The sequence below is a fragment of the Mustela erminea genome, chromosome 10 (assembly GCF_009829155.1).
Source record: "Mustela erminea isolate mMusErm1 chromosome 10, mMusErm1.Pri, whole genome shotgun sequence".
In the NCBI taxonomy this organism is placed as follows: domain Eukaryota; kingdom Metazoa; phylum Chordata; class Mammalia; order Carnivora; family Mustelidae; genus Mustela; species Mustela erminea.
Window position 1 is genome coordinate 59,855,931 of NC_045623.1, and position 27,268 is coordinate 59,883,198.

The window sequence follows — 27,268 nt, forward strand, 5'->3', positions numbered from 1 at the left end:
TTGCAGTCATGACTACAACATGCTCACTAAAAACAACTAAAACTGCCCAAACTATTGCTTAGTTTGTTTTGTTTTAAAAAAAGGGTGCAATTTTATTGTATATACAACCAATTTACTGGTAATACCTTGGCTTATCGCAAGGTTCTGACAAAATGTTTGTCTAGGCTTTTTTCCCTTCACTGTGAAGCACTGAAAGCTGCTATTTTTTTTGAGTTTTTTTTTGTTTTTGTTTTTTTTACTTTTTCTTTTTTTTAGTGCACATATGTCATAATAAAGTAATGCCCAGCTAAGTGCTATAGGGGAAGGCAAAGTATGCTGGCTGGCTATAGGAAGTGACACCATATACTGACAATCACACCATACAACAGCGCCAAACGACTATTCAACCACTTATCAGACACATATGAAAATCCAAAATGTTTTATTTTATTTTTTTTTCCTTAAATAGAGATAACCAGTAAACAATTTTCAGAACTTGGAAGTTTAAAAACGTGCATATAAAAATGGGCATTATATACTTTTTATTGAATGTGGATTGACTGCAGTCTGCTAAGAAAAATGGGGTGTGGGAGCTGAAGAAAAAGGAAGTTGTCTTTTTTTTTTTTTAAGGCTTGCTTGTGAAAGGAACAGTTGTAAAAACAAAATTGCTTGAAGCAGGGTCAGCTTAGTGCTTCACAGTTTGACTGCTTCTCTAAGAGGAGCCCTTCCTGCGCACGTGCATTCAAAAATCACAAAAAAAGTACAAAGACAAACACCTAAAACACACTGCGTCAAGTGCAGCACCGACTTTGGTCAAATAAAAAAAATAAAAGAAAAATTAATAATCGCTAAGCTTTTCTACACGATATAAGCAGGTATTGCATATTTTCATATATCTGGGGGGGGGGAATAAAGGAAGACTCCAAATAAATTGTAAAATGCAGCAACATCCAAAATACTGATATTCTAAGCCATCTACAGATCTCAGAATAGCACTGCCACTGACCACAGAGGACAATAAAGACTACTCCTATCTGCGGAACAACTAACTCTCTATTTAGTTCTAGATGTTGAAACTGACGATGGCTGACATAAAAGTCACATTTACAAAAAGTGTCTCCAAATGCTTGACTAGGGAAAAACCCCTTTCAATAGAGGAGCATGTGCAACAATTCCACAAATAATCGCTATCCAGGGCAAGGCACATTGATATGGAATTTTTGTTTTCGTGCAAATTAAGGAAAAAAAACAAAACAAAACAACATTGTTTCGGGGGGGAAAGATGAGGAGCAAAGTGTCTTCCCAAGAATTTCAGTTACTTGATTGTATAGGACAGTAGTAGAACCCTTCTGAAGGGCTGAAAAACATAGTTTAAAGGCAAGTGCCTAGAGTAGGGATTACAATATTGTGTCTTAATGCACTCTACTTTATCCTACATTAACTATATAAAAATTAGTTACTAACACTAGAACATGCAGAGACTTTCTCTGATCAGCAGGGCTTGCCAACCAGAACGTATATATATGTATAGTATAGGAAACCTTCTTGAAGTTGCATGGGAAGCAAAGGGGTGCTTCGCTGTCTGGTAGAAAAATCACTTGCACTTTTTTTTTTTTTTTTTTTTTTTGTTTTTTCGTTTGTGTGTGTGTGTTTTTTTTTTTTTTTTTTTTTTTTTACATAAGCTACAGGACATTTGGGGGTGCAAACTTTTTTTTTTTTTTTTTCCCTAACAGGTACCCTTGATCTGAATGGGCACCCACCAGCATTTGTGTCAGTATTGGTTTATTATTATTATTGTTATTTTTTTTTTCCCCATAGCCCAGTTCAGGGGCGCAAAGGTCTTGAAAAGTTCTGGACAATCTCTGGTACAATGAAGTGTCTGATAACTGATAAATCCTATGTTGCTGGATACATGTAAAAATTTTCAGAATTGGCATAATCCATTATAGTGACTTCTAGCTTATAAAATTAACAGATACCATGATTTCATTTTAGTTATGTGCTTTGATAACAGAAAATAATTAATTAGCATTTAATGTAGTTAACATATCGTGGTAAAAGCACCATTAGATTTGTTTTTTTGTTTTTTTTTTTTAAATTTTCCTTCAGTTTTTAAAGGGATACAAGTTTAACAATAAAAAACATAAAAAGCAAAAATAGCTCCCCTTTTTTCTTGCAAGGCTGTTTTTTACCCCGATAATTTAGAGTCCCGGGGTGGAAGGACTTGAAAAACAAAAATAGAATTTTCAACAATCTCTATCTTACAAAGATATTTAGCTATCCAATGAAATTGCACTTTACTCATTTCAAAATTCGATTGTTTTGATTGATTCCTGTCAGTTTCTGTCAAAACAGACCATCTTCCCCATTTCCATGTGAATTTGTGTGTCATTGTTGAAATTGTTGAAAAAAATGTTTTTTTTTTTTTTTTAATGTAAGTGCAGCATTTCACAACTTTTAAAAAACTGAATAGTAGTAGTAGTAGTTTGTCATTTCGGAATTGTTCTGCAATGTGAGTGGATTCACTGTCCTTGTGGGCCATGTTATATATTTAACTGCTGACTGCTGAACCAAACCAAACTAAAAGAAAAAATAAAAAAGGAACATAACTGCATTTTCTTTTTCCAATATGTTACAGAAAAACATTGCCCTTTGACTGTCCCATAAGTTATATATTGCAGATCTCAGCTACTACAAAAGATTTAGTTCTCCATGTGCCTCCTGATGACTCAAGGAGGCTCACACCTGTGTGGGTAAATTCATGAAATACTGTGAAACAGCCAGGCTCCGTAAGGAAAGTGTGTTACAATGGGAAGTCAGTGAGCAAGGGTAGACCTCCACTAGCCACGTCACCTAATGCTCACGCTACCACAGAAAACACTCCAAATGTTACAAAGCCCAACCATTTCCAGCACCATATGAGAAAATTACAACAGTCCCTAAAGTATTTAAAAAAAAAAATCCCAAAAGGTTATGGCCTTTGCTGTTTGACCATAATGCTCGCTGTTTCCATGTACAAGTTGATTTGATTCTCCCCTTCCACTGACAGTGAAGTTGTAACCGCGCTGGGTTGAGGACGCGTCCATGTTACAGTGTTGAGAAGGGGTCAGGTGGTCTGTCTGGTGGATGGTGGGACGCTGCAACTTTTATCCCAGGTACCAGGACTGGAAGACAAAAGGAAAAGAGCGATTAGGGGTACAATTTGGAAAGTGACATATTTTAGAAGTTCCTCTCCCGACTGTGAAATTGGGATATATATTAGGAATGAAGTGGGGGAGGGGAGAGGGTTTTCTGGGACTGGAAGAGAGGAGTGATAGACAGTAGTAAATCCTGAGTCACTGAAGCTGATCTTAATCCTCCGAAGTTGAACCTCAGTGTCTTCATTGGGATTTGCCAACATTCAGAGTGTATCTCAGAAATGAAGTATTTATGTCCACTTGAAATACGCATATGGGTTTCGCAGTCGGGCGGGGCAGCTACAGGAGGGTGAGAAGCTTGATCATCCTGTCACTGAATCCTCAGTGTCCAGCACAGTGCCTGGAGCAGAAGGTTCTCCACAAAGAAGTATTGAATGAATGGACAAAGGGTGAGGGAAGAGGCTTCTTGTGCTGATCAATGTCTACTTGGAGGATTTTCACATCTCCTTTTCCATGAGATGGAGGCACTGAAGACAGTGTCATGACATTCTTTGAATGTGCGCAGATGATCAACATTGGTATTAAAATAAGTGGAGGTGAAGTATGAAAAAGTGCTGCACGCAGAGTCCTGGGTGACTTGGGCAAGTCCCAGTACCTCTTTTATACCCAGTTTCCTTGATGTGTGCCTGAAGTGGATTTCATGAGGTAAAATGCTCCTTTCGGTTCAATATTTGTACGATAATTTTTCACAAATGACATAGAAGAACCCAGTGGGATTAAGATTTCACCCTATTGGGCTGCCATGATGTCCAAAGGACAAAAATGAGGCCATTGCATAGTCCTTATTCTTGCTTTTGTTCATTTAGTGCTTACTGAGAGCATTCCATATGCCTGCTGGGCCCAGTTACGAGTCACCTTTTCCTTTCAAAAATCCTTAGGGACTGGCTTTGGACAACAGTCTGGTGATACATCATTTTATGGGCCAGCACTGCTTTCTCTGTTAGCTAAACAAAGTGACCACTTATGGTCTAATCTCAGAGTTGGTTTCTCAAGTGAAATGGGGAAGTGTTTGGCTTCCACCAACTTTTCCCTAGAGAGACCCTGTCAAATTCACCACATTCATCATCATTCACAGAAAAATCGTCAACTTCCAGCAAAAGTGAATATCTCTGAAATCTCTGAGTTGGCAGTGTCAGAAAGGGGCACCTTCCAGTGGATTCAGTCAGATGAAGGCTCATCGGTGCCCAAGAAATTCAATTAGGTAAAGGACGGCCTCTGATCCCAGGGGTGAATGGCGAAATGATAGCTACGTGGATACCTACCAGGTATGAAATTTCCTGGTCACACAAGCTACCTTTGATTTCCAGAGGACTTGAAAAACCCAAGCCTAACCTGAAAAACTACTCATCCTGTGGACTTTTAGATGTTCTTCTTTGACCACATGCTCTAGGGAACACAATAAAGCCTCTTGTGTCCGGAAAGGAAATCATCCTGGCAAAGACACGTGGCCTAAATCTAACTGGACAAAAGGAAGAAGACGGGGAAGAGAGGAGAGGGGAGGCAAGGCCCGAACTGTATTTCCAGGAGGCGTCTCCTCACAGCTAAGGGATCCAGGCGCGCCTCAGCCTGGATCTCTCACTCACAAAACAGTCTCCAAGTTTGGGTGCATAGAATAATGCTTACAGGATTTCTGTTCTCACACTTTCTAAATCAGTTGTGAAATTCCAGCCTTCTTCAATCTGACGCTGCATAGTAGCTCTCGAAGCAAACACCGGGGACCCAGGGAGACGGCAGGGGGAGCAGTTTTCCATACCACAGTTTCTGGACACAACCTCCGTGCACTACAAAAATCTGCAGTGGCTCTGCACTTCTCTTAAAACGCAAAGCAAAAAAAAAAAAGTTTCTTCACACATCTTACTATTCAGTGTGTGCCTTGCCGACAAGGTTACCCCAGAGCAGCTCTGTAATCCTTCACTGAAATAGGCTTTATTGATTGCTCTGGTCTATTGTTCTCTTTTCAAGTCCCCCAAGTTCAAGTTCATCCTGGTGTTACATCATGTCTGGTTGCTAAGAGCAACCAGACAGACCCAGACGTGACTATCATTAGCAAGAAACCCTCCGCTCTCCTCCCACCAACCTTCCAGTGGCTCTGACGTAGCAGGCCCACTGCAAACACATTGAAGTATTTATTCTGCCTAATTTATGACCTACACAGCAAGCAAGACCCCCACTCCAAAAACCAACACTGTTGTATATTTAATTAATCTGTCTTTCTCTGGCACTTGGGAAAGTTAGACAAAGGACTAATTATTGTGTTTCACTCTCCACACTTTTCTTGGGGGGGGGGTGAGTATTTGCATGGGAAAGAAAACTACAAGGCCTAGCATTGCCCCCCCCCCACTTTTTCTTTTTGCCCTATTGACATTTCATGAAATACTTTAGCTGCTTAAGGGAATTAGAAAAAAAATGCAATGTGAATGTTACTCCTTCTGAGTTGGTATTCAGTAACACAAATCAACTCATGACATGTTTAAATTTAAATGCTAACCACACACTCTCAGAGTTACTTTAAAGGTTAGTTTTTAATCAATAGAAGTTGCTGACTCCGGGTTTTTGAGCTGTGCACTGCAGCTCTTGGGCTTTTGTCTACCGTTAGAGCTTTCAAACTTTTTTTTTCCTTGAGATGATTTTAGCAATGATTTTCAGACACAGAAGGCTATTGTGCTCTGACCAGCAACATGTCAATAGAGAAGCGAGTTGCCCTGTGGTGTGGTGTCAATATGACTCCTGAAGGCATGGGTTGGGGGTCTTTAATAACCCGTGAAAAAAACTTAATTAACCCTTTCAGGCCCAAACCAAAACCTATTCTTAAACTTTTTCACTCCTGTAATTTGACCATTAGTACTTATTTCAACATCACACTAATCTTCATGACAATTAACCCAGCTACTTGACCAAGGCTTTCCCTAGAATGGGAAATCAATCGGTTAGGGGAAACCACACAGGGAATTTGTTTTTTGTTTTTTTGCGGTTTTTTGGGAGGGGGGGGGGAAATGTGGTCTCTTTGATGAAATCATTTATTTGCTGAGATGGCAGATAAACAGAATAATAATAATCCAAAAACTCATCCACTTCACTGCAATATCTTCTCACAATCAGTGTGTAGCTGAAGATGCTCCTAATTTCTTTATGATGAATGTGAGAGTTACACATGTAAAATGCCACTGGATTTCTAGAAACTTCCATGAACTACTAGTAACATCAAATGGACAAGACAGTGTTTGGAAAAGCCCAGTTTTCTCTTGTGATGTTTTCTTAGAAAATCTATTAAGCAAGCAGTGCTAGTTTCAAAACGTCACTTGAAGAATGACTCTGAGCATTTTTTTTCCCTTGGGTCATACAAGAGAAATATAAAAATACTCCTGAAGTTGTTAAATTACTGGGGTTGAGTAGCAAATCACTGGGAAAATGATGCCATATTAAACAAAATTCATTTATGGAGAGTCAAAAAATTGTCTTCAGACATTTACTGACACAAGCTTACATTTCATATGGTTTCTGCCTTCGTATTTTATAAACCCCTTAATCTAACCTACTGTATCCAGATGGACTACAAAGGAATCTCTGTCCCTTATCTGCAGAGAGTTCCAATATTACAATACAATATAGGACGATGTTATCTTGATACATTTACATTAAGGAAGTAAACATAGAGCTTTGATCTATTTTTTCCCTCAGAGACTTCCAGCTATCGTTGTTTCGGAGATCCATAAATCCACACTCCCACAGAGGCTCCAGTTCAGTAAAATTACTCTGTTACATTCACGGTTTCTACAGTTTGGGATGTGCTGGGGGGAGCAGTGGGGGGAGGTGGTAATTGTCCTCTCTCAGTGTTCAAGGTGAAACATCAAAAGAAACCTGCAGTCCAGGACCAGAGCTCAGCTTTCCTTTTCTCCAGTCAAATGAAGAAGTAATCTCATCAGGTTGGAAAGTGCTGACTAAGGATTTAATAAAGTGCCTGCAGATGTGGCGTCTCTAAGGTATTCAACTCATGTAATGCAAAACAGCTCCACACTGAATGTGCTTATAAAATTTCATTTAACCATTGCAGCGCGAAATTTTTTTTTTTTCACCGTTCTCTAAGGAGTTTTATCACACTTCCCGCCCCTTAATTTACAGCTCCATGAAAGTTCGAATCCCCTTCTGCTGGGATTCTGGAATCCTCACAGTAGTCAGGTTTGACGAACCATAAACAATATCCATCCGGCTGCATCCTAAACAGGAAGGCTGGGATGGCAGCAGGCGCCTCTGACAGTGCCAGGCTCTTTCCTTTCTTATGCCCTACAGAAAGCAATTAGGAAACTTTTTTCCAAAATTTGGTCATGAGGTGGGCCCAAGACACGGTCGACGACGAGGACGGGACTCCGTCAACAACAAATGTTCTACTGTGAATAACAACTTTTTTTTAAGGGTCTTTTATATACTCTTCTCACTAAGAAGGCAGGATGTATATTTGAACAACCAAAGGAAATGCAAGTCTGTTTGAGATAGCTATATTTTACTTTAACCAAAAAAAAAAAAAAAAAAAAAAAAAAAAAAGAGGGTGCAGGGGGTGGGGATGGGGAGGGTGGTACAGACTGAGGCGCAGCAGTATCTGTTTTTCAGATTAAAAAGTTAAACAAAAGGCCTCAAGGGCAAAGTTGAACACTGCGGAAGGAGGCTGTTAATGTGGAATCCAGAACTGGGTGTGACGCTTCGCTTTCTTCTCCAGGCAAGGTGGGTTATTTAAGGACATTTGCACAGATGAAACAGAGACGTGCACATACTGGGAGGCCTCTGTCCCCACTGCCCCAGCAGGCCCAACTCCTCATCAGCCCGGAAGAGGACGCTACACACCAGGACTGCATGAGCTGTGGCCGCCATTTTGACTCTTCTCTTGAGGAGACGCTGTCTCTACTGGGTCGCACTCGTCCAGTTCATTGTTTTTGGATTCCCGCTCTTGTCTGGATGAGCTAAAGCCCACTGTTGAGCCCAAATGAGTTGCCCTTTGGCAAATCAGCCCAAAGCTTGGTAGCTCCCCTGCACCCTTTCAATACAACAGAAATGGACAGGCCTTCCAGGTTTCTCACAGCAGTAGGCACCATTCTGGAGCATTTCTTCACTCATTCTACAAGCACCAGGGGCCTAATGTGTGCTCAGTGCTATGTATGCTAAGCCCTGGGGATAGAATGGGCACGACAGACATGTCCTGCCCTTAAGGAGCCATTGGGCAGAAAGATGGCAATGAACTGCAGCCTTCTATAGCTTTCAAGATGCCAGGTAGCCTGTTGTCCTCACAGTAGGATCAACCTAATGCTGACTGATGAGGCTGAGCATCTAATGTCCAACGGACCCAGGACTGAGTCCTGCTTTTTCCCTTAACTAGTTGTGTGACTTGAAGTAAGCAGGTCTTTGTCCTCGGGGCCCTAGAGGACTGCCATGAGGACTGCTCTGCATGACAGGAGAGGAGAACAGGTTCTCATACACTGGTTTCTTCTGAGAAAGGTGGGCCGCTATCCACAGGTATCAGTTACTGGTATTGCCAGCCACGGGCTTTGATCTCTGCCATCATTTTTCTTGTCTGATTTTGTTAATTAAAGAAAGCCTGTTTTCAATAATGCTAAACCAAGACTTGTTTATTGTACAGGAAACTATTAAAACATTAATGGGCCATGATTGGCCCCACTTACCTTTGTGGCCTTATCTTTTCACTGCTTGTACTCAACACTTGTGCTGTGTTAAACTTCTTCCAGATCCCCCAAAGCCAAATGCTTTCCCCCTGCTGGGCCTTGGCACGGGTGATCCCATTCTCTTTGGCTTTGCTAACACTTGCTAGTTCTTGTGTTCTCAGGTTAGCATCCCTTCTCCCAAGGGGTCTTTCTCCAGGCCTTTTGTCCTGGGGTTTACCTCTGTCACAGTCTCTGAACTGTAATTAACCTCTGTTTTCCCCAAGAAAATGGGTATCTTGTTGAATGTGGCATCCCCAGTGGCTGGGGCAGAGTAGGCACCTACTAAATACAGTTGAAGGGAGGGAGGGAGGGAGAGAGGGAGGGGTTGTCTCTAAGTTTCTTGAAGCCTGGTGTCAGTTACCCCAATAGGGTATTTAGATGGATGACTTCTAGCATAGCTGTGCCACATCCTCGTTCATGCCATGTGGCCAACCCCCCCAACCCCCGCCATGACAGACACTCTCTTGAGAGACACACACAGGTCTCTACGAGCTGCCCCAGGCAGTTCTGATGGAAGAGCTGCTGCAGTGGGGCCAACTGTGGCCAACTGCGTCAGTAGCACGTGCAATAGTTTTGTAACATGGACGGCTGCCTATTTACTACAAGCACAGAGGATTTGTCCAAACCACCGCTCCCTGGAGAGTGACTGGGCTGCTCCTGGCCAAGACCTCCGTTTGGTTCAAACCTCAAGACGGGAAAACACTAATCTTTTTACCCAATAAGCCATCCAGCACCTCCAAACCTTGAGCGTACACACACAATCCAATTATTCCTACTGTAGTTCCAAAGTCTGAATCTTTCACCGTCTTCTGACTTGCCCTAGTGTCTGCCTCCCCGTCAAATACGTTTTTCTTTTTTTATCCCCCTTTACATTTTCATCTGAGTAACCTTTTACCTCACGAAACTCTGGCCCGCTCAAGTTCGCTCTGCGGATTTCCAAGAGGGCTATGTGCATCCTGGTGGAGCTCGGGTCCCAGAGGCCGAGTTAGCAGAATCCCATCGGTTAACCAGTACACAGCATTCTGTACTAGTTAAGTGATCTTAGGCAAGTTAATTAGCACTCCCGAGCCTTAGTATGAGGCTCCATGAAATGGAGATAAAAACTTGATCAGTTTTTATGGGGCTTAGATGAGCTAATGCTGAGGTAGAGGCAAGCACAGAAAACCAGAAGGCCCAGGTAAAGGGACTCTCTAACTCTAACATGTGTACGGGTCCTACGGTCCACGTGAGACCCGAGGAGGACCGGTTCCCTTGGAAAGTCATCCCTCAACAAGGCGGCTCTCTCTTACTTAATGATATAATTTCTTAGTTAAAAGTAGCAGCTGCGTCATTTCCATTCCCCCAGTTGCAAGAGAAAGTTCTTGAGAAAATAAAAATCTGTCTTTAATTGCGGTATTAAAATCAGAGCAGCGAAACCAACCACACAAAAGGAATTGGCTCAAGTTTATGAAAGGCATTTGGGTCCTTGCCTTGCAAGGCTAAACTGCACGCCTTGGAAGTTGGGGGTGAGGGGGGGAAGGGGGGAGAGGAGAGGCAGGGAGTGAGGGGGGGAGTCGTCAGGCAACCAAGTGGGACAGAAACAATCCTATTTTGGTTTTTGTTAGCGAACGGCATACTACATAGATCAGAGACTTCTTATAAAATACAAACCCCCACTGTACACAAAGCACAGGAAAATGTGAGGAAAAAAGGGAAAAACTAAAAGCAGCTTAGGGTGTGTTAACGCTGCTATTCTGTCAGCTTAAAGAGTATTTTATGCTTGATCAACAGCTCTTTTTTATTGTGCTTTTCTTTCATTCATTCAAGACATCAAAGCCGGGCACCACCAGCGTACCTGCCCTTCTGGAGCCGCTTGTGACGGGGTTCTAATGAAGCACGACTCTGGGAGCCGGAGACCCCCGTGGACACGGCAGTTCAAAGGGAATATTTCAACAATGATTACATTTTGTAAATCTTTTTATGAAAGAGACAGCTTATTTCCTGCTTTTTCATGAAAAATAGATTCTATCCATTAAAGTGAGCCCGCGCCACGGAAGCTGCTTGAGATCTGAGGTGCAGCGTGGAGATTAAGGGGACAACAGCCCCAATGAAATTGTCCAGAGTTCCTATCTGTTTGGCTAGGATGGCACTGCCGGATTTTCCGGGTGGAGCCTCGACCGTGCACTGGACGGCTCTGCTCTAGCGGAAATGCGGTGACAATGGTGCTTCGAGCTTGATTTTCAGCCGGGGGGCCTGCTGTTTATTATTTGTTCCTTTTTATTCTTTTTGATTTCACAAAGTCCAAACCAAATATCGGAAGGCATCAGGCCACCCCTTTTATGGCGCAGGGAAAAAAGATGAAAGATTTGAGTTACAGATTCATTAAATGCTGTTATTTTTAATGCCCCAAAATGGGACAGACCCTTTTTGCACGTGGGAAGTTAGCCATTAAAAAGCTGGCTCGGGTCTGAAGATACAATACCGTCTTTATTATTGGCTAATGTCTGCCCCAGGGGCAAAACTAAAGAAGGCAGGCTACCCTTTTGTAATTTTTGATTTCAGTATTAAGATAATCTTTCCTTGGGTCTTTCTTTTTTCTTTCTTTCTTTCCTTTTTTTTTTTTTTGGTGGTGGGGAGAGTTGAGTACAGTAGGGACGGAGGAGAATGATTTCCTAGGGAGCTATGAAATGAAAAAAAAAAGTATGTTTTCTGCACATCAGATTCCAACCATAATTAAATGCCTGTTGTCTAACAAGTGCAGACAGTCACACTTGGGGCTGGCCCAATGGTGGTCCAGGGAGGTAACCTTTCTTGTTTAAAAAGAGAGGCGTGGGAGTGGAGGTCAAAGCTCAGCAGAGCGTGGCCACATTGTAATAATCATTCCACCCAGTGCTTCTCTCCGGCTCTTACTCTTCCCCCCAAGCTAAGAAGCCCTTCCCAAACACCACTCAGGTTCACAGCACATCTATCATGTAGATGTAGTGTTTGGATTGTACAGGTAGAGAAAGTCTGGAAAGGGGAAAAAAAAGAACATTAGAGCGAAAAGTCCAGTTATTACAGAAAGTCTCCCAGAGACGTTCTGCAATAGAATGACGGAGGATCTGGTAGTTTGCCAGAAATCAATTCCCAAACTAACCTTTTTAGCCAAAGAGCCCTTTAGGCACCGGATGGCATCTGCCACCTTTGGACCTTTCCACCACAGCTGGCGCCGACTGGCACGGCCCAGAGCACAGGTCTTTGCTTCTGTCCCCTTTATTCACCCTCTGGTCACAGTCCGGGTTCCTTCCTCCTGTCCTTTTCAAGCCCTGTTTCCTGCCAGCCCCCCCCCACCACCCCCCAGCCAGTCTCTTTCTCTCCCTCTCCACCTGGGTTTGAGCCCCCCCTCCCCAGGATTTAGAGCAGACCCCTCCTCTCCCAAAGGCCACAGAAACCAACAGCCCTTCCTCCTCCATTCACCAGATTAAGAAAGGAAGCACAGACCACACTCAGCCACAGCCACAAGCACCCTCCACCCCCAGCAGTTGGAATGGAGGGCTTCTTAGTAAGCTGAAGAGCCAAAGAAATGAGGCTTAGAGGCAGAATTGGGGCAGAAGGTGGAGGAGGCTGTAGCATCTCAGTTTCTCGAAACCCATGAGAAAAGAGACAATAGTGAGGTGCACCTCAGCATGGGACTATGAACTGGGAGTCCCAGTTCAGTCACTGGCTGCCCTGGGAGTGGCATCCCAGGAGGCCACTCTGATTCTGCTTACAAAGATCCCATTCCTAAACTTCTTTACTTTCTGGCAACACCTGCTTTTCCATTTCACTAGTTCCGGGAGTCATCTTTTCCTTGTTCACAGCGTGGATGGGCTACTGGGGTAAGACTGTTCATATTCTACTTTCTGTGTCTTCGTGGGTCTGACCTGACTTATCTGCAAGACAGGACTGGGTATACCAGTCATCATGGCATTGGCGGGAGGAGATAACAAACACAAAACACAAAACTTTCAAATACTGGCCTAAATGACTTCGAAATACCAGCCAGGAGGGTAAGCATTATGGTCATGAGGGGCAAGGCATTGCTGTCATCTTGATGGCTTGGGGTGGGGTCAAGGTCTCCCTACCCTGGATAGAAATGGAATGATTTCCCCAAACCCAGGCCAAGCTCCATGTGACATCCTTAAAAGCACAAACCAGGAATCAGTGAACAATGCTTTCCTCCTCCTTCTGAAAATGTGGTAGGATTTAGGGTTTTATGGCAACACAACTTGTCTTTGTTAAGACGTGACTTGCAAAACAAACCCACATGGGGGAGTTGGCAGTTTCAAATGACAGTACTTTTTTTTTAATGCTGAAACAGCAAATGCTTTTTATGTTCAGATTTATTTCCTTCTAAATTTGTAGATTAAATTTACAACTAAGCAATATTCATTACTACAAACGATTCGATTCTTCCTGAATATTTCTAGGGGAGGTGAGTGGGAAGCTTCTTTGTGGGGTCGGGGTGGAGAGCTGAACAAAGGCAATGATCCCATAATATTAGCACTCTGTAGGAAGGGTCTTACCAACGGTTTGGCCATACACATCATACATAGGACCAGCAGAGCTGTTTGGTTTCCCTGTCAGGAATCTGTGCTTTTTAGAGAGAGGCAGTATCATTCTAACACAGAAAATTTAATTAATTCATTTTTACCTTTCCAGTCATGCCTTTAGAGATGGTAGAGATCTCCCAAGCAAAGATTACTGAAGACGGATTTAAGAATGTGTTTTATAAAATCAAGCACGATAACAAAATCACCTACTTTGTTGTCCGATAAATCCTACCAGGTACGGCTTCCCTAGTAACTGACATTTCGGAACAAACTCAGAACTCACACACACACACAGTGCCGATCTGGAACAGTTAACACATCCCGCTATCGCTTTATTATATTTTAATGAAACCAATTACACATTGGACTGTTATACGTTCATTGACTCTTTAAATATCCTTTTCTCTTGCTAAATCACCATAGGGATGGGAGATCCTAGCGTTCATTTTGTAAGAATGGTGCTACGTTCAAATGACACCTGTTAACTTTCACTGGAGTCTGCAATCACAGAACTCTTGCTGCTCTACCACCTTGTGCTATCTTAAAGGTGTTGAGTTAAAAAAAAAAAAAAATCCTGAAGATTTTTCTTTCTCTTCGAGGAGTGAATTTTCTGAGCTAAAATATTGCTTCCTGTTGTATTCCATCAGCCTTTCTGCGTTGTTCTTCAAGAACACGTTTACAAGTTCAAGTTCAGGTTTAAACTAAATAAAACACTCCTCAGGAGTTTATAACAGAGCCTCATTTACATGTGTTCCCTCTGAGCTCTCTGCCTGCCTCAGTGTGTGAGTTTCCAAGGCCTGGTGAAGGAATGTTTTACAGTTGGAATCTGCACCACTTTCTCAGGCATTTCAGACTCCGAGGCTGGGCTCACAAGCTTCAGTTAGTATTCAAAGTTTCCTCAGATCTGCTATAAAGTCAAAGAAAGACAAAGAAAGACAAGGCAGGGGCCAACTGTATCTTCTTAATTTTCCCTATCGGGCTTTCAAGTTAACATTCCAGTTGAAAAGTGAGTAACAGATTCTAGAAGTATGTTCTAGAATTTCACAGCCATGACTCTGAATTTCTCTGCAATCGTTTTCAGCATTTTGTGAAAATGGTTGGTACGTATTTAATCTCTTCAGATATAAAAACTATGGCTTCCCAAGATGCTTTTCCTGCCTTGAAAACGTAGATGAAGAGTATTATGAAAATAAATGTCTTGCTCCCACCAAAAAAAAGGGATCCCATATTGCATTTATGAAAAAACCTAAGGGATTTTTTTAGGTCAGAAAGAACTCAGGGATTTTCCGGACAATCAAGGTACACTGGAGAGGAAGAAATAGCTATTTTGGGTTGGGAACCAGGAAGAGTTAAAGTAGGGATTCTAAATGCTATTATAGGGAACCAATCTGGAGAGAGCTGACTCTCTCCCGTGACTCACTAAGGTTAAGGATAAGCAAGAGAAAGACCAAGACTAAGCCAGAGAAAGCGGCTATGATCTTCATGGACAGAAACGGCAAGAAAACCAGAGAAACAGTATCGTGGACTCTGCCCCTCAGCTTCTCTCTGAAATTTGAGTTTATCAAGCAAGAAAGTAGGTAGAGGAGTAATACACCAGTGATGCCGGGCCTGAGAGCTACTTTCCGGCATCTCTTCACCCTGGGATGCTTCTCTCCTGATAGGCGAGCACATCCAGCATCACCTCAGGCTGTGGCATTCCCCACCCACTTCGGTGGCTGCCTCCCTGCAGAGGCAAGTGTTGAGGCAAGTAGTCCCAGAGACAGTAAGCACCGCTATTGGGTTAGACAAGACTCTGCCTGGCCCAGGGTGGATGGACAGAGTCCACGATGAATCTGTGTCTCAGTTAAGAAGGGATGAAGACCACCTTCTTAGCATGGTGGTTGTGAGGATAAAATGAAATAATATATGGAAGTGTTTTCTGTCTTAACGAGACTATGCAGAACTGAGGCTTGTTTCATGGTATTCTTTTCTGACATGGGGAAGACACGAAACCACATCTTTCTAGGCCAGGTTACTCCTCTTCTTGGCCTAGTACAATGAGGGGCAGTCCTGTCTCTTGAATCAATACAGTAACAGCGTGTGTATGCTCGCCATATACTTTTTTCCTCAATCCCCTGAACTTAGGTTAGCTCAAATGCTGAGAAACATCAAGGATTTTCTAGAAACAAATTAAATGTGAATACGCTTCCAACTAAAACTCTTCCCTGTGAAAATAAGAAGTTTCTTCTACTGCATAAGAACATGAATAAAAAGTGGAATCTTTAGATGATATTCTGAAGAAAGGAATGGTAAAAGGAGTCTCTTTTTGAGTGGTGGTTTTCTTATGGTGATCGAGGAGAACCTGGGCTCTTAGGGAACCCTAAGAGTTCCTCAGCCTTTGGCCAGGAATGATTGGCCAATGTGGCAAAAAGATGAGAATCTGCATATGAGAGAGTCTCTGCTTATCTCACTGGTCAGTCAACCGCAGATTACTGAGAAGCATGTTCGGATGCCTAGGTTTTTTTTATTTTTTATTTTTTCATTTTCACCTAATTTTGACTCATTCTCCACTGCCCTTTGGATTCTGCTGTTCAAGGTTCTTATAGGAAACAAATTTAAAAAAATAGTTTTTTTTGGTAAGTTCCTCTGGCAAAATTGTGGCTGGGAGGAATGTGAAACTCAAGACAGTCTGCAGAGTTTCCTGGGGATTTAATGTACCAATGTGTACCTTAATTGTTTTGAAGATGAAATAATTTCACAGTCGACCTTATAGTACAAAGGCTGTACATTGGTAAGTGTGTTGGGAGAGAGAGGCAGGCCTCATGTTTCTAATCTGAGGCTGAATCCTTTGGTAAAACAGTAGCCTTATTCTTCTATGATTTTCTTTAAGAGGCAGAGAGCACCAAATGTGGACACACGCTTGCTTGACAAGGCTCCATGGAAGGCAGGGGCTGAACAGGACAAGCGATTTCCTAGAAGCTGATTGGACACTTGGAGAAACTGCCTTCTCTCTTCTATTCCCTTCCAGTTCGTTACTCAGGGCGTCAATCCCTCACTTTACCATGCAGCTTAATTTGTGCCTGGTTCTTATTCCAAGCGAGCAGCCAGGAAGGAGTGCAAAGGGGTAGTCCAGATTTGACAGCACTGACCCCACGGCTGAGGAGCATTAGCGAATTCCATAAGGAGTATCAAGCAGCAGTTCTTAGTTTACAAAGGTCATTGTGATGCAAGGCCCAGGGGAAGAGCCAAGTGAGCAAGCAGCCTTCCTGGAAGATGGTGGGGGTGGGGGAAAGGGGAAGAATGGTTAGGAGGGTGGGGGTGAACAGAACTTGGTCCATCTTTAGACCTTGACAGGAAAAAATATTTGGGAAAAGGCCAACTGTGAGATACAGCATGGCCCTAGCTGGATGGTAATGATGTAACAAATAGCAACATTCAGAGCTATCCAGATACCAGGGAGAACAACTGGCAGATACTACAATCATTATAAGATGTGAAATTATACCTCTCACTGCTTCATTATCACTATATTTCATAATATTTGTCTAGAAAGGCACACAAAGCCTATCAGGTTAAATTAATCCTAATGATCAATTTTAGTTTTATTCTAATTAAACAATTTCAATTTAATTAATGCGAGCACAGAAATTAGTCAAAATTACAAATGTAAATGTTGAACTTTAAATCAAAGGTCCTCCCTGCTCTCTGCCTCCCGTAGAAGCACTTTAAAGGGTTTGCCTGTGAAAGTGGATGGGAATTTTAACCTTTGTCTATAGTGTGAAGGACAAAAGTTAGAAAATGGTGCAAGCAAAAGCTCCCCAGAACACTCACTGGCCCACACCCACATCCACACCACACACACACACACACACACACACACACACGCAAGCACGCACACACGCACACACGCACACACATACGGCACTCTCTGAAGAGAAATTCCCTGAGGTAGACTTTTGAATTACGTGCTTTTGTTCCTGAGGATTCCAATGCTCTAGGGCCAGTCTAATGGATATTTTATAAAACACCTTTGTAAAATAGAAACCATGCATCCATTTTCTAAGGTACCTAGGAAACCACTGGTCCCTTGTTTTTCTGGTGTCAGATACCTCGTGTTTCAGTTAAGCTTTGCCTCTGTTTACCCATGCGCCCTTGGAAGTCATTCCACCTTCCCTGGGCTTTGGGTCTCTCATTTGGAGGTGCTGTTTTATCAGAACCATGCACACTTTATTTCAGAATGCACTTAAAGGTGTATCTGGAAAATGATGGCATCTAGAGTAGATAATCTTTAAGGAAATTACCAGCTTCAATATTCTGTATTTCTATAACTTCAAAAAATTCTACCATCTTAAAATGGATTTTTGAAAATGGTATGAGGGATATGTGCCTGAATCATCCTGTAAAGACATTCAAATAAGCTTTCTTCTCCCTTAATAAAAATCCAAAGGAGATGGGATCCAGAGTTCCAAAAATCTGAGGCAGGAAAAGATGTGGCAAATGAATTTTTTTCCTAAACGGAAAAAAAAGGCTGAGGGGGTGGCGGCAGGTACCAAAAAAAAAAAAAAAAAAAAAAAAAAAAAAAAAAAAAAAAGTGAAATAGGAAAAAAACATGATGAAAAGAAATGCATTTCATTTTATGTATTTAAACACTTTTGTACTGGTGAATCATATCTAAGAACAGGTCTGTAGTGTCACAGAGTCTTGGTCTTAGAAGAATGTTATATGTGACCTAAGATTCTATGTTACTGCTCTTATATTCATAAGATAGCCACAACTTCTTTTCCCACAAGGAACCCTTCATACATGATCTTCCATCTTCCCAATTGCATATGAGAATTATTTGATAGCATTCAATCCACTATCACTGTTCGGGGACATTACAGGAGAACAGCAGAGTAATTTAACAATATAGTTGATTAGTGTAATAATCATCATTAAATGGTAGTAATGATAGTGGGATTCCCCTTACCTTGGTTAATGACCATAGACAATTCATTTCTTGACTGCCAGTGGTAGAAACGGTTTTTGAAATATTAACTTCTGCCCCATGGGAATGACACTTAGCCCACCACATTTAATTTTTGACCTTCACTGAACAGCATGATCCTAATCCCTTGATTTTATAATCTTAACTAGGAAACATTAAAATATGGATTGACTCCAGTTGGCAGGAATCTTTATGTTCTTTTCACTAAAAAAGCTATAAATCCAATGGTTGACCTTTTATTTCCAGGTCACAAATGACACCCACTCACTTTTGTCCATTCACATAGGATTTATGTTAGGGTCTACAGGTATAAGCCATGAAAGTTGAACTTTAATGAAATGTCTTTCAAAGATATGCACTTAACCAAAAATTTCCCACAAAAAAAATGAGCAGATAGCTTTTTAAAAATAGCTATTATATCCTTAGGTTCATGGCTGGCCTCAACTAAGTCTATTTTTCACTTGCAGTAAGTTTTCTCTAATACTGTTATTTTTCTGAGGGTAAAAATTAGGCGTGTGTTTAGGATGATAATAGGACCTTCGTTCACAATTTAGATTTCTAAACGGAAAGATTTCTGAAGGGTTCTCTCTTGCCATCACCATAATTCATCTATCTCCAGCTGAAAAACGTTCCCTGTCCTTTTTCACAAAATCAATTGTATTGATGGGAGGCGTTCTGTGTTGTCAATCAGGGAAATGTGAGTTGATGGGACCCCAAAGCAGTGAGCGAAGGTATGGAATACCAAACCTGCTCAGGTCCACACCATCTGAGGAAGATCAATGCTTCCCATAACACTCTTCCTGTCATGTAGCACCCTAACTGTCACAATTAATAATGTAGAAGGGGCTGATTAACTTAAGTAAAGTGCTCTCTGCTGTGTAAACACATAAAGATCTATGAGGCAATACGTAAATAAATACATAAATATAAAATAAAAAAGGAAAAAGGAAAAGGGGAAAGGAAGGAACAAAACACCATTTTTATTTTTCATGTGGATGCATTCTCACTTTCCATTCTTCTCTTGTAACAATTACTGTACCAGCCTCTCTGACAGAGTCAATAAATTGATCTGGGTCTTGATGCAGCAGCAAAGCAGACTGATCTGATATGCCATTATATGCAGTGGAGCGGGGGAGGGGGGAACGGGGGTCGGGGTGCACTTGGGTGGCCGAGGGCAACGGGGAGAAATCAGCAAGGGCAAGCCAGCATTGCTTTGGATAGGTAATTAATGCTCTACGTGGAGTTTCTGGAAGAGATGATCGCATCCCTGGTGTGCTAGTGTGCCTGAGCATGTGCACACGTGCGTGCATGTGTGTGTGTTGAGAAGGGACAGAGAAAAAGACACCTTCAACTTGGCTAAAGGATGCAGCCTAAGTAATACCGTATGCACCACTTATTGAGGTCCCTGCGGTATTTCAGTCACTCAAACCGATCTGCAATTCAATGAGGATCACCACCCCATTAGAACTAATCATGTCAGCTGTGTATCTGACAAAATAAACATTCAGAAACTGTGCTCCTAGGTTCATAACTTGTTTTTGCACTGGGATTTTTTTTTTCTTCTTTCCCTCATCCAGCATAAAGTTTAATAGTTTTTTAATATGAAATTATAACATCCATACAAACTCTCTGTATGCATTCCTCAGCGTATTTTGCTTCCCAACCAGAAACTGCAGCTGTTAGCGGAGTTTTAACTTGCTCCTTGGGAGTATGCTAAGTATGTTCTTAATAAATAAATATCATTCCACTAGCTAATGAGAGAATTAATGGCACAACTTATGGAAAACGGACGTGGGAGGAACGGTGGGGGTGAGGGGGAAGGGACTCAGCTTAGGGGGAAAATGACCAGATTACCTCTGGGGTTTTCGCCATATTAACATTTCTGGGTTTCTGCTGGCAATCACAGGTCCCTGCTCCGAAAGATGAATGAGATGCTTCCCGTCTGACCTCTGGTGCTTTATAGAAGTTCAATTCTAAGGGGTGAACAAAGCAGCAGCACATACCAGATCTCCATGCACCAGGGAAGGGGGCCCAGGGCTTTCTAATTTGGCTGTACTGAATCTTCCTAAAGCTCTAAGTGGAATCCATGAATTGACTTATAATTTTATAAATATGACATCTGAGGTTCAGAAAGGCTAAAAACTACCCCTAAGATCACTGTACTTGTCTCCAACTGTCATAACAAAACATCCTAAACTAGCTGCCTTAAACAACAGATAAATATTCTAGAATACTTATTTTCTCACAGTCCTGGAGGCTGGGAAGTCCAATATCAAGGTCCCAGCAGATCTGTACCTGATTTGTACCTGAGAGTGCTCTTCCTGGCTTGCAGATGGCTGCCTTCTCACTGAATCCTCACATGGCAAGACTGAACTCTCTGGTGTGTCTTCTGATGCAGGCACTAATCCCACTGTGAGGTGCTGCCCTCACCTAATCCTATCTCCCAAAGTCCCCATCTTGAAATACCATTGCAGTGGGAGCCAGGGTTTCTGAGTATGAACTTTGACAGGACGGGGGTGGCGGTGGGAGGAAAGGGGGAACAACACGATTCCGTTGACATCAGTCACATACAGAGATAAATCAAAATCAAGTCTGTCTGGCTCCAAGGCTGATGTCTTCTCTACTCTATTACACTGCTCAGAAGAGGAGGGTACTTCATGATCATGGGTCTCCAAACCACTACTGTCTGTAAAATCCTGTACCTACGGAGTGTTAATGCAAACATGTTTGAAGTTTCTTCACTTAGAGAGGTCCCACTGCGTCCTTAATCTGCTTCCCACCTTCTGCAGAATAAAGTCCAACTGCCTTACCATTGTCTAAAGTCATGTATTTATTCATGACTAGACCCTAACTTCCAAGCCTCATTATTCAGCATCCTCCTCCATTTACATTAACAGATATACCAAACAGAGTAAAGTTCTTCAAACACACACTGCTACTCTTCTGGGTGTGCTCTTCCTCTTGCCTGGAGTGGAATGTTGAACCCACCAGGTAGGTCTGTCTCCTTTGCAACCAGCTCATGTGTCATTCTACTCTAGGATGTCTTCCATGAGTCCCCTGCTTCTCTCCAGACTTAATGACCTACTCTCTGTACTCCTTATAGATTAGGCATACTTCAATTGTTTCATTTATCACATCTTGCTACACTTTATTTACATTTTTCCCAGAAGTCTGTGAGCAAGGTATAGCAGGGATTGGATACACACACACACACACACACACACACACACACACACTCCCCTCTTCCAGCCCAGTGTGGTTCCAAGAATATAGTAGGTGCTCAGTAAATTCTGTTTTTTTTTTTTTTAAAATCCTGTCTCCACGATCAATCACATTGCTGATGAGTGGGGTAGATAAGCTAGGTATTCAAATATTTTGACTCCTAGTCTAGTGCTGCTTATAGCCTACCAAGATGCACAGATCCCTACTACGCTCAGTTCCCTTACTAGAATTTTCTATCATATTGTCCTTCCATCCCCCCTGACTATGCAATGCCTTCCCCATATGCACACAAAATGGCCAGGGATTTGTGGAAGGGGGATCGTACTTGAGAGGGGCAGAGGCTGTGTGCCATGAGAACTGGCCTTCAGTTTCCCCCAACTACTCAGGGCAACGGGAGACACTCAGCATATCCTGCCTTTTGGAAGGGAGCATTGAACACTTTCCACATTATTAAGGCAGCACAGAGGGGGTCTGAGGTTGCCCTTCAAGTTCAAGTCTGGGCTGCAGCTCCATTATCCCAACACATTCAGAGTGTGGGAGGGAGGCGGGAGGGCCAGGAACACAGGCCAGGACAGCCTGTCCTAACCCAGTGTCCCAGCCCCAACACACGGATCCAGCTTATCACAAGCTCCTGTGATTCATTAGTTAATGTGTAAAGCATTTGGAAAGTGGAAAGCTAATTAGAAGTGCTAAGTTATTTCATCTCTGCTGTAAAAGAAGCAATGTGAAGCCTAAGGAAAAATTCTCATGCAAATATTTTGGGGAGGCGTGTGCTACGGAATGTAACTCAATGAATAGGCTCCATTGAGTGGCTATATCTCAAAAAGAGAGGCCCCTGATAAAAGAATGTGCCTCCATCCTCAATAAACAAACAGGAAGGTAAACAAGTGGGTGTGAGAAAAGTGGGCAGGAAGAGTCACTGAGAACTCACGTGAGAGCTTTGAAAATCTCACTTTAGACAATAGGTCCTGGCCTTGAAACTCTGACCGTGGGACCTTCAAGGTCTTAGGCTCATGAGAAAGCCTGGGAAAGCCTGTGCCCCAAAGGAACCCCCTCCTAATGCGAATGGTTATTTTTTAGAGCGCAGGAACATTCTGGAAAGTGAATTCCTCAGGCAGGGGAGTTTCCCAGGCAGGGGCTTTGTGGAAAGGGGGACAGTTGGCCACCTGTACTGCCTCTCTCCTCACAGTTCACGGAGCAGGGCCAATCAACTCATTTTCCTGTTCTCTGAACTCTGTTGACTCAAGCTCAGCAAAACCAGGCTCTTTTCTTTTGCAAAGGAAGCATCTGGTTCCAAGTCATAAAAGAGAAACCCAGAACCCATTGCTGACTGTTTGATAAGCACCCGGGAGGGCATGCGGAGGGCACTGTTTCACTGGGTTCCCTTGAAATTACAAAGGGACATGTCCTCCAACTCAGGTTTTTCAGAGTTCCAGTTTACCAGGAGAAAGTTGACCCAGCTTGTGGGAGCTGGTCAGCACAAAACCCCCATATGTCTGCCTGGATCCTGGACTTGGATGGAGGGCTGAAATGATCATACCTAGTGTGTGATCGCTACACACGCATGCACTCACACTCACACGTGCATGTGCACGTATGGTATTCATGTTTCTTAGACACACAGGGAGCACTGAGTGTAGAGGAAAGGCACTGTAAGAAAGCAGGCATCCAGGGATGAAGGGAGTCAAGTGCAGCAAAGGGAGTTAAAAGCACATGACACCTATCAGAGAGTGCGAAGGAGGAACATGGCAAATACTGCCATCAGTTTACCCACGATCTATGGCCCCTACTTTCTTGGGGCAGTTTTGTTTAGGGAGGACAACAAAACCACCCCAGGGTAATAGATCACAATTTTAGCCCATCAAGATAGTTCTGTGCTAGCTTTCCCAGCATTTTTTGCAGCTAAATATTCAATGTAATCTAGTTTTAGTCAGTGAGACTAAAGAGGAATTTGCCAGCAGGAAGCAGGGGAGTAGTATGGCAGGGCTTTTGTTTCCCCGATGTAAGAGGAATAATGGAGTAGAATATGGGCATGATGTCTGGAGCTGCAACAGCCATTTTGCAACCAGAGGCACCAAGCATGAGGACGAACAGACAGCATGCTGAGGGTGGTAGAGCGAATCGTCTTCAAGAGCATGGGTTCCTGTCGGCATCAACAGCAGATGAGAGAAGGCCAACAACCACACAGATTTCATGGGAGGAAAAGAACCCTGATTGGCTTAAGTCACACTTAATTGGTTCTCTTCTATCAGGTGGATGATATTGTGGCCTTCATTTCATAGATGAAGGGACTGAATTTTAAAGGGTAACATCCAAGATCACTCTGATGAAAGGCATAGCTACGATGTGAAAATAGGTCTTACTCTTTAATTCATGACTTTTCTCTTGTTTCCCCCAAAGAAATCAGGCTGTGAGTACCAAATATATTTTCCTTAGTATCCTGGAACATTCCCTGATCAGAAGCATCATTATCAAGATCCATCCTAGGACTGGAAATTTTGACAGCAATTCTGCAATTAATGCTGGGGTTTTCTGGCTTCATTGCACGGCTGTCATCAAACTCTGACCTCACTCCTCTTAGTTCTCTACACAAATTCTCACCTTCTGTTTCCAAGCTTTCCTCCCACTTCATTTTCAGCCTCCTTTTTCCCACAGTCCCAAAGGCTAATTAAATGGATACCAGATTTTTTTTTTAACCTTCTTCCGTAAGATCTAAAATTTCAGGTGCAAGCTCCCTCTTATCTTCCCCTTGTCCCTGGCCACTGATCTCATTTTAATACTGAGAAGTGGCAAGTGAGGAAGGAGACAGGATTATGGAGCACCTACTGTGTGTCAAATCCCAAGTAGGCACCTCATTCTTTCACTAATCACTAAATCACTAAGTGCTAATTTAGTGCTAATCACTAAAGCACCATTTGCTTTAACTAAGAAACCTCCCCAAATCTTTTTAAAGCAAGGCAAAAACCAAACAAACAAAATGGCTAAAACCAAACTAAAACATGTGACTTAAAGGTAATAGGGTTACAGAAGTATCAGAACAGAGGGAGAAGGCATCTGGGTGGCTCAGTCGGTTAAGCATCTGCCTTCAGCTCAGGTCCTGATCTCAGGGTCCTGGGATCAAGCCTCGTGGCAGGCTCCATTATCAGCTGGGAGTCTGCTTCTCCATCTCCCTCTGCAACTCTCCTCTTGCTCTCTCAAATAGATAAATAAATAAAATCCCACTTTAAAAACAAAAACAAAAACAGAAAAACCCCCCAAAAAACTGAGGGTGGTAAAAGAGACCAGTCCCTAGAACTGATGCTCTCACTTTGCCCAGAAGTGACGTTTGTAGCTGAAGATATCTAAAATGTGCTACTGAATTAAAAACTGAAAGATGAGGGTTCTGATTATTGAAAAGTATATCTTAATAGTGTCTCATAACCTATCAGTGAGGCAGCTATCAAGTGTACCAGAAAAGAATGTACAGGTTGGTATGGGAGATGGGAGGCTGGGGGGGATTCACTCTAGCTCACATTAGTACAGAGGGAGGGGAAGCACACTGCATGAGGAACTCATCCTGGTGAGGTGTTGCTGACTATGCAACACCCAGGACTGAAGTTGAGAGCAAATGAAAAAATGACCAGGCACTGCCTGTCCCTTCAGGGTCTAGCCAGGGAGGTGTATGCATCTGCTGCCAGTCCTTATGACACTCAGAGACGGTTTCCTCTTGGGGAGTCTCTGCTTCCTTGGGGCACAATTGAGCTGAATAGGAGAAATGGTGTGCAGAGGAATAGATGTGCCCAATCAATCAGGCTTTGAGGGTACCTTTCAGCCAGACGCTCAACGGAAGGATCTATGGGGTTATAATCTTTAGGGGAGGGGTTGTCCTAATTTGCTAGATGGTTGTTTGAGATCCAGAGTTTGGCAGGTAGGTTCTGGCCATAACCACATAGCAGCACAAGAGGATGTGCTCAAAGGTTCACCTAAGACCTTGCCTAACGGGGTACATTGAGGGAGCCAGGGCTTGGGAATCAGAAGTGGGTTTGTGTTCTGGCTCTACTGATCCCTGGCTAGGTGGTTCCAGGGAAGTCGTGTCTTCTCTTCAGCCTCAGTTTTTAAATCTGTATAATGGGATAACAATAATAATGGTTCTGCTTACTTCAGTGGGTTGCTCTTAAGATCAAGTGAGAAAATACTTTGTAATCCAGAAACTACTATTTAAATATGAGTTTAATTATCAACTGAACAATAAAAGCTATCATTTGTTGAATGTTTAGTTGGAGCCAAGCATTTATTTTCTTTATACCAGTAGAATTTAAGACTTAAAACAACCATCAGAGATGATATGACTATTCTACAGTTAATAAGCCAAACCAGAAAATTGAAACACCAAGAAAACAGAAAAGGAAAGGAAAGGAAAGGAATACATACATGTTTCTAACTGATGGAATAAAGCTCCACCCAAGATCTGAAAAGGAAGCCCACAATCCCAGCTGCTCTGCTATCTGGTCTCTGGGCAGAGGCTAGCTGTTCTCACAGATGCCGACTAACATCATTAGTAAAGGTCCTTTTTCCCAGGCAGGATGAGAGAATGAGCTCAGTCTTATTTTACAGACGCATGAACTAATCGGAAACTGGGGCAGGTCTTCAGAAGGACCAAACACAACATCAGTCCTATCCCACGGGACCCAATTTCTAGGCTTCTGATTCCTTGATGTAAGAGCATGAGTCAACCCTAGACCATCTTAAAGAGAAAATGGTCATTAACATTTCACTAACACTAACTAAGCATGCAGTTGCCATTTGGGAAAAAGAAATTTGAGAGACAAACTGGTTCAAATCCCGGCTACCTCTTTTGCTCGGGGTGATGTATTCTTCTGAAAGTTCTGTTTCCTCACCTGTAAAATGGGGATAATAGCACCAGCCTCAGAGGACTCTGAGTACTGTAAGCAAAGCAGGCAGAGTATCAATTTGACCAATAAGATTTGCTACTATTTCCAAAGTCAGGAGGAGATGAAAATTTACCTGTCATTGTGTGGGCTTGTAACTGAAATGCTCAAATCCAACTCTAACTAGAGGGGGAGGTTAATCTTTTTTTTTTTTTTTTTTCCTTTTTCTTTTTTCATTTAAGGAAATCTCAGTTTGTTGCCTTTGCAATTCTCTAGCTGGTTCCCTGAACTTCTGTGGGTATCTAACTTCCTCCAGGCAGGCAGCACAGGGCAGGGTGGGGAAGAGGCGGGGGATGGCTTCTGCTCATTGGAATGTGATCGCAGGTGAGCTTGGTACTGAGGGTGAGGATGTTACACAAGGAGGGGGAGATTCTTGGAAATGAGGGGTGAGGGAGCTACCAGCTGACATGACTGCAGCAGGAAAGGATTCTAATTTTATCTGCTCGGTCCAGAGAAGATAGAACCCAACAAAAATGTCACTCTTCTTAGGCTGGGCTCAATAAAACCTTATTTACCAGCTCATGGATAAATGGGAGGAAATTAAAGCTAGGAAGAAAAAAGGTAAATGACATGAGAATCAGAACCACATCATCAGACCAGAGTTAGACTTGGACAGAAAATGGTTTAGCCTTTCTGCCCCTTCCATTCTTTGGAAAGTTCTTTAACCCAACTCTGTGGTCTCAAAGCCTCTTAGGCAAATCCCTTATTGTAACTGGTA

At 42.6% G+C, this 27,268-nt stretch overlaps 1 protein-coding gene across 4 annotated transcripts in view; it reads right to left on the reverse strand.

Annotated features, from left to right (window-relative positions):
• Positions 1-213: 213 nt before the first annotated feature.
• NFIA (nuclear factor I A) overlaps positions 214-27,268 on the reverse strand; it is a 364,677-nt gene continuing 337,622 nt past the window's right edge. For all 4 annotated transcript variants that reach the window (XM_032303341.1, XM_032303340.1, XM_032303342.1 and 1 more), the window contains one exon: positions 214-3,143. In XM_032303341.1, coding sequence (XP_032159232.1) covers positions 3,126-3,143 — 18 coding nt within the window. In that variant the 3' untranslated portion in view covers positions 214-3,125. The remainder of the gene's footprint in view (positions 3,144-27,268) is intronic.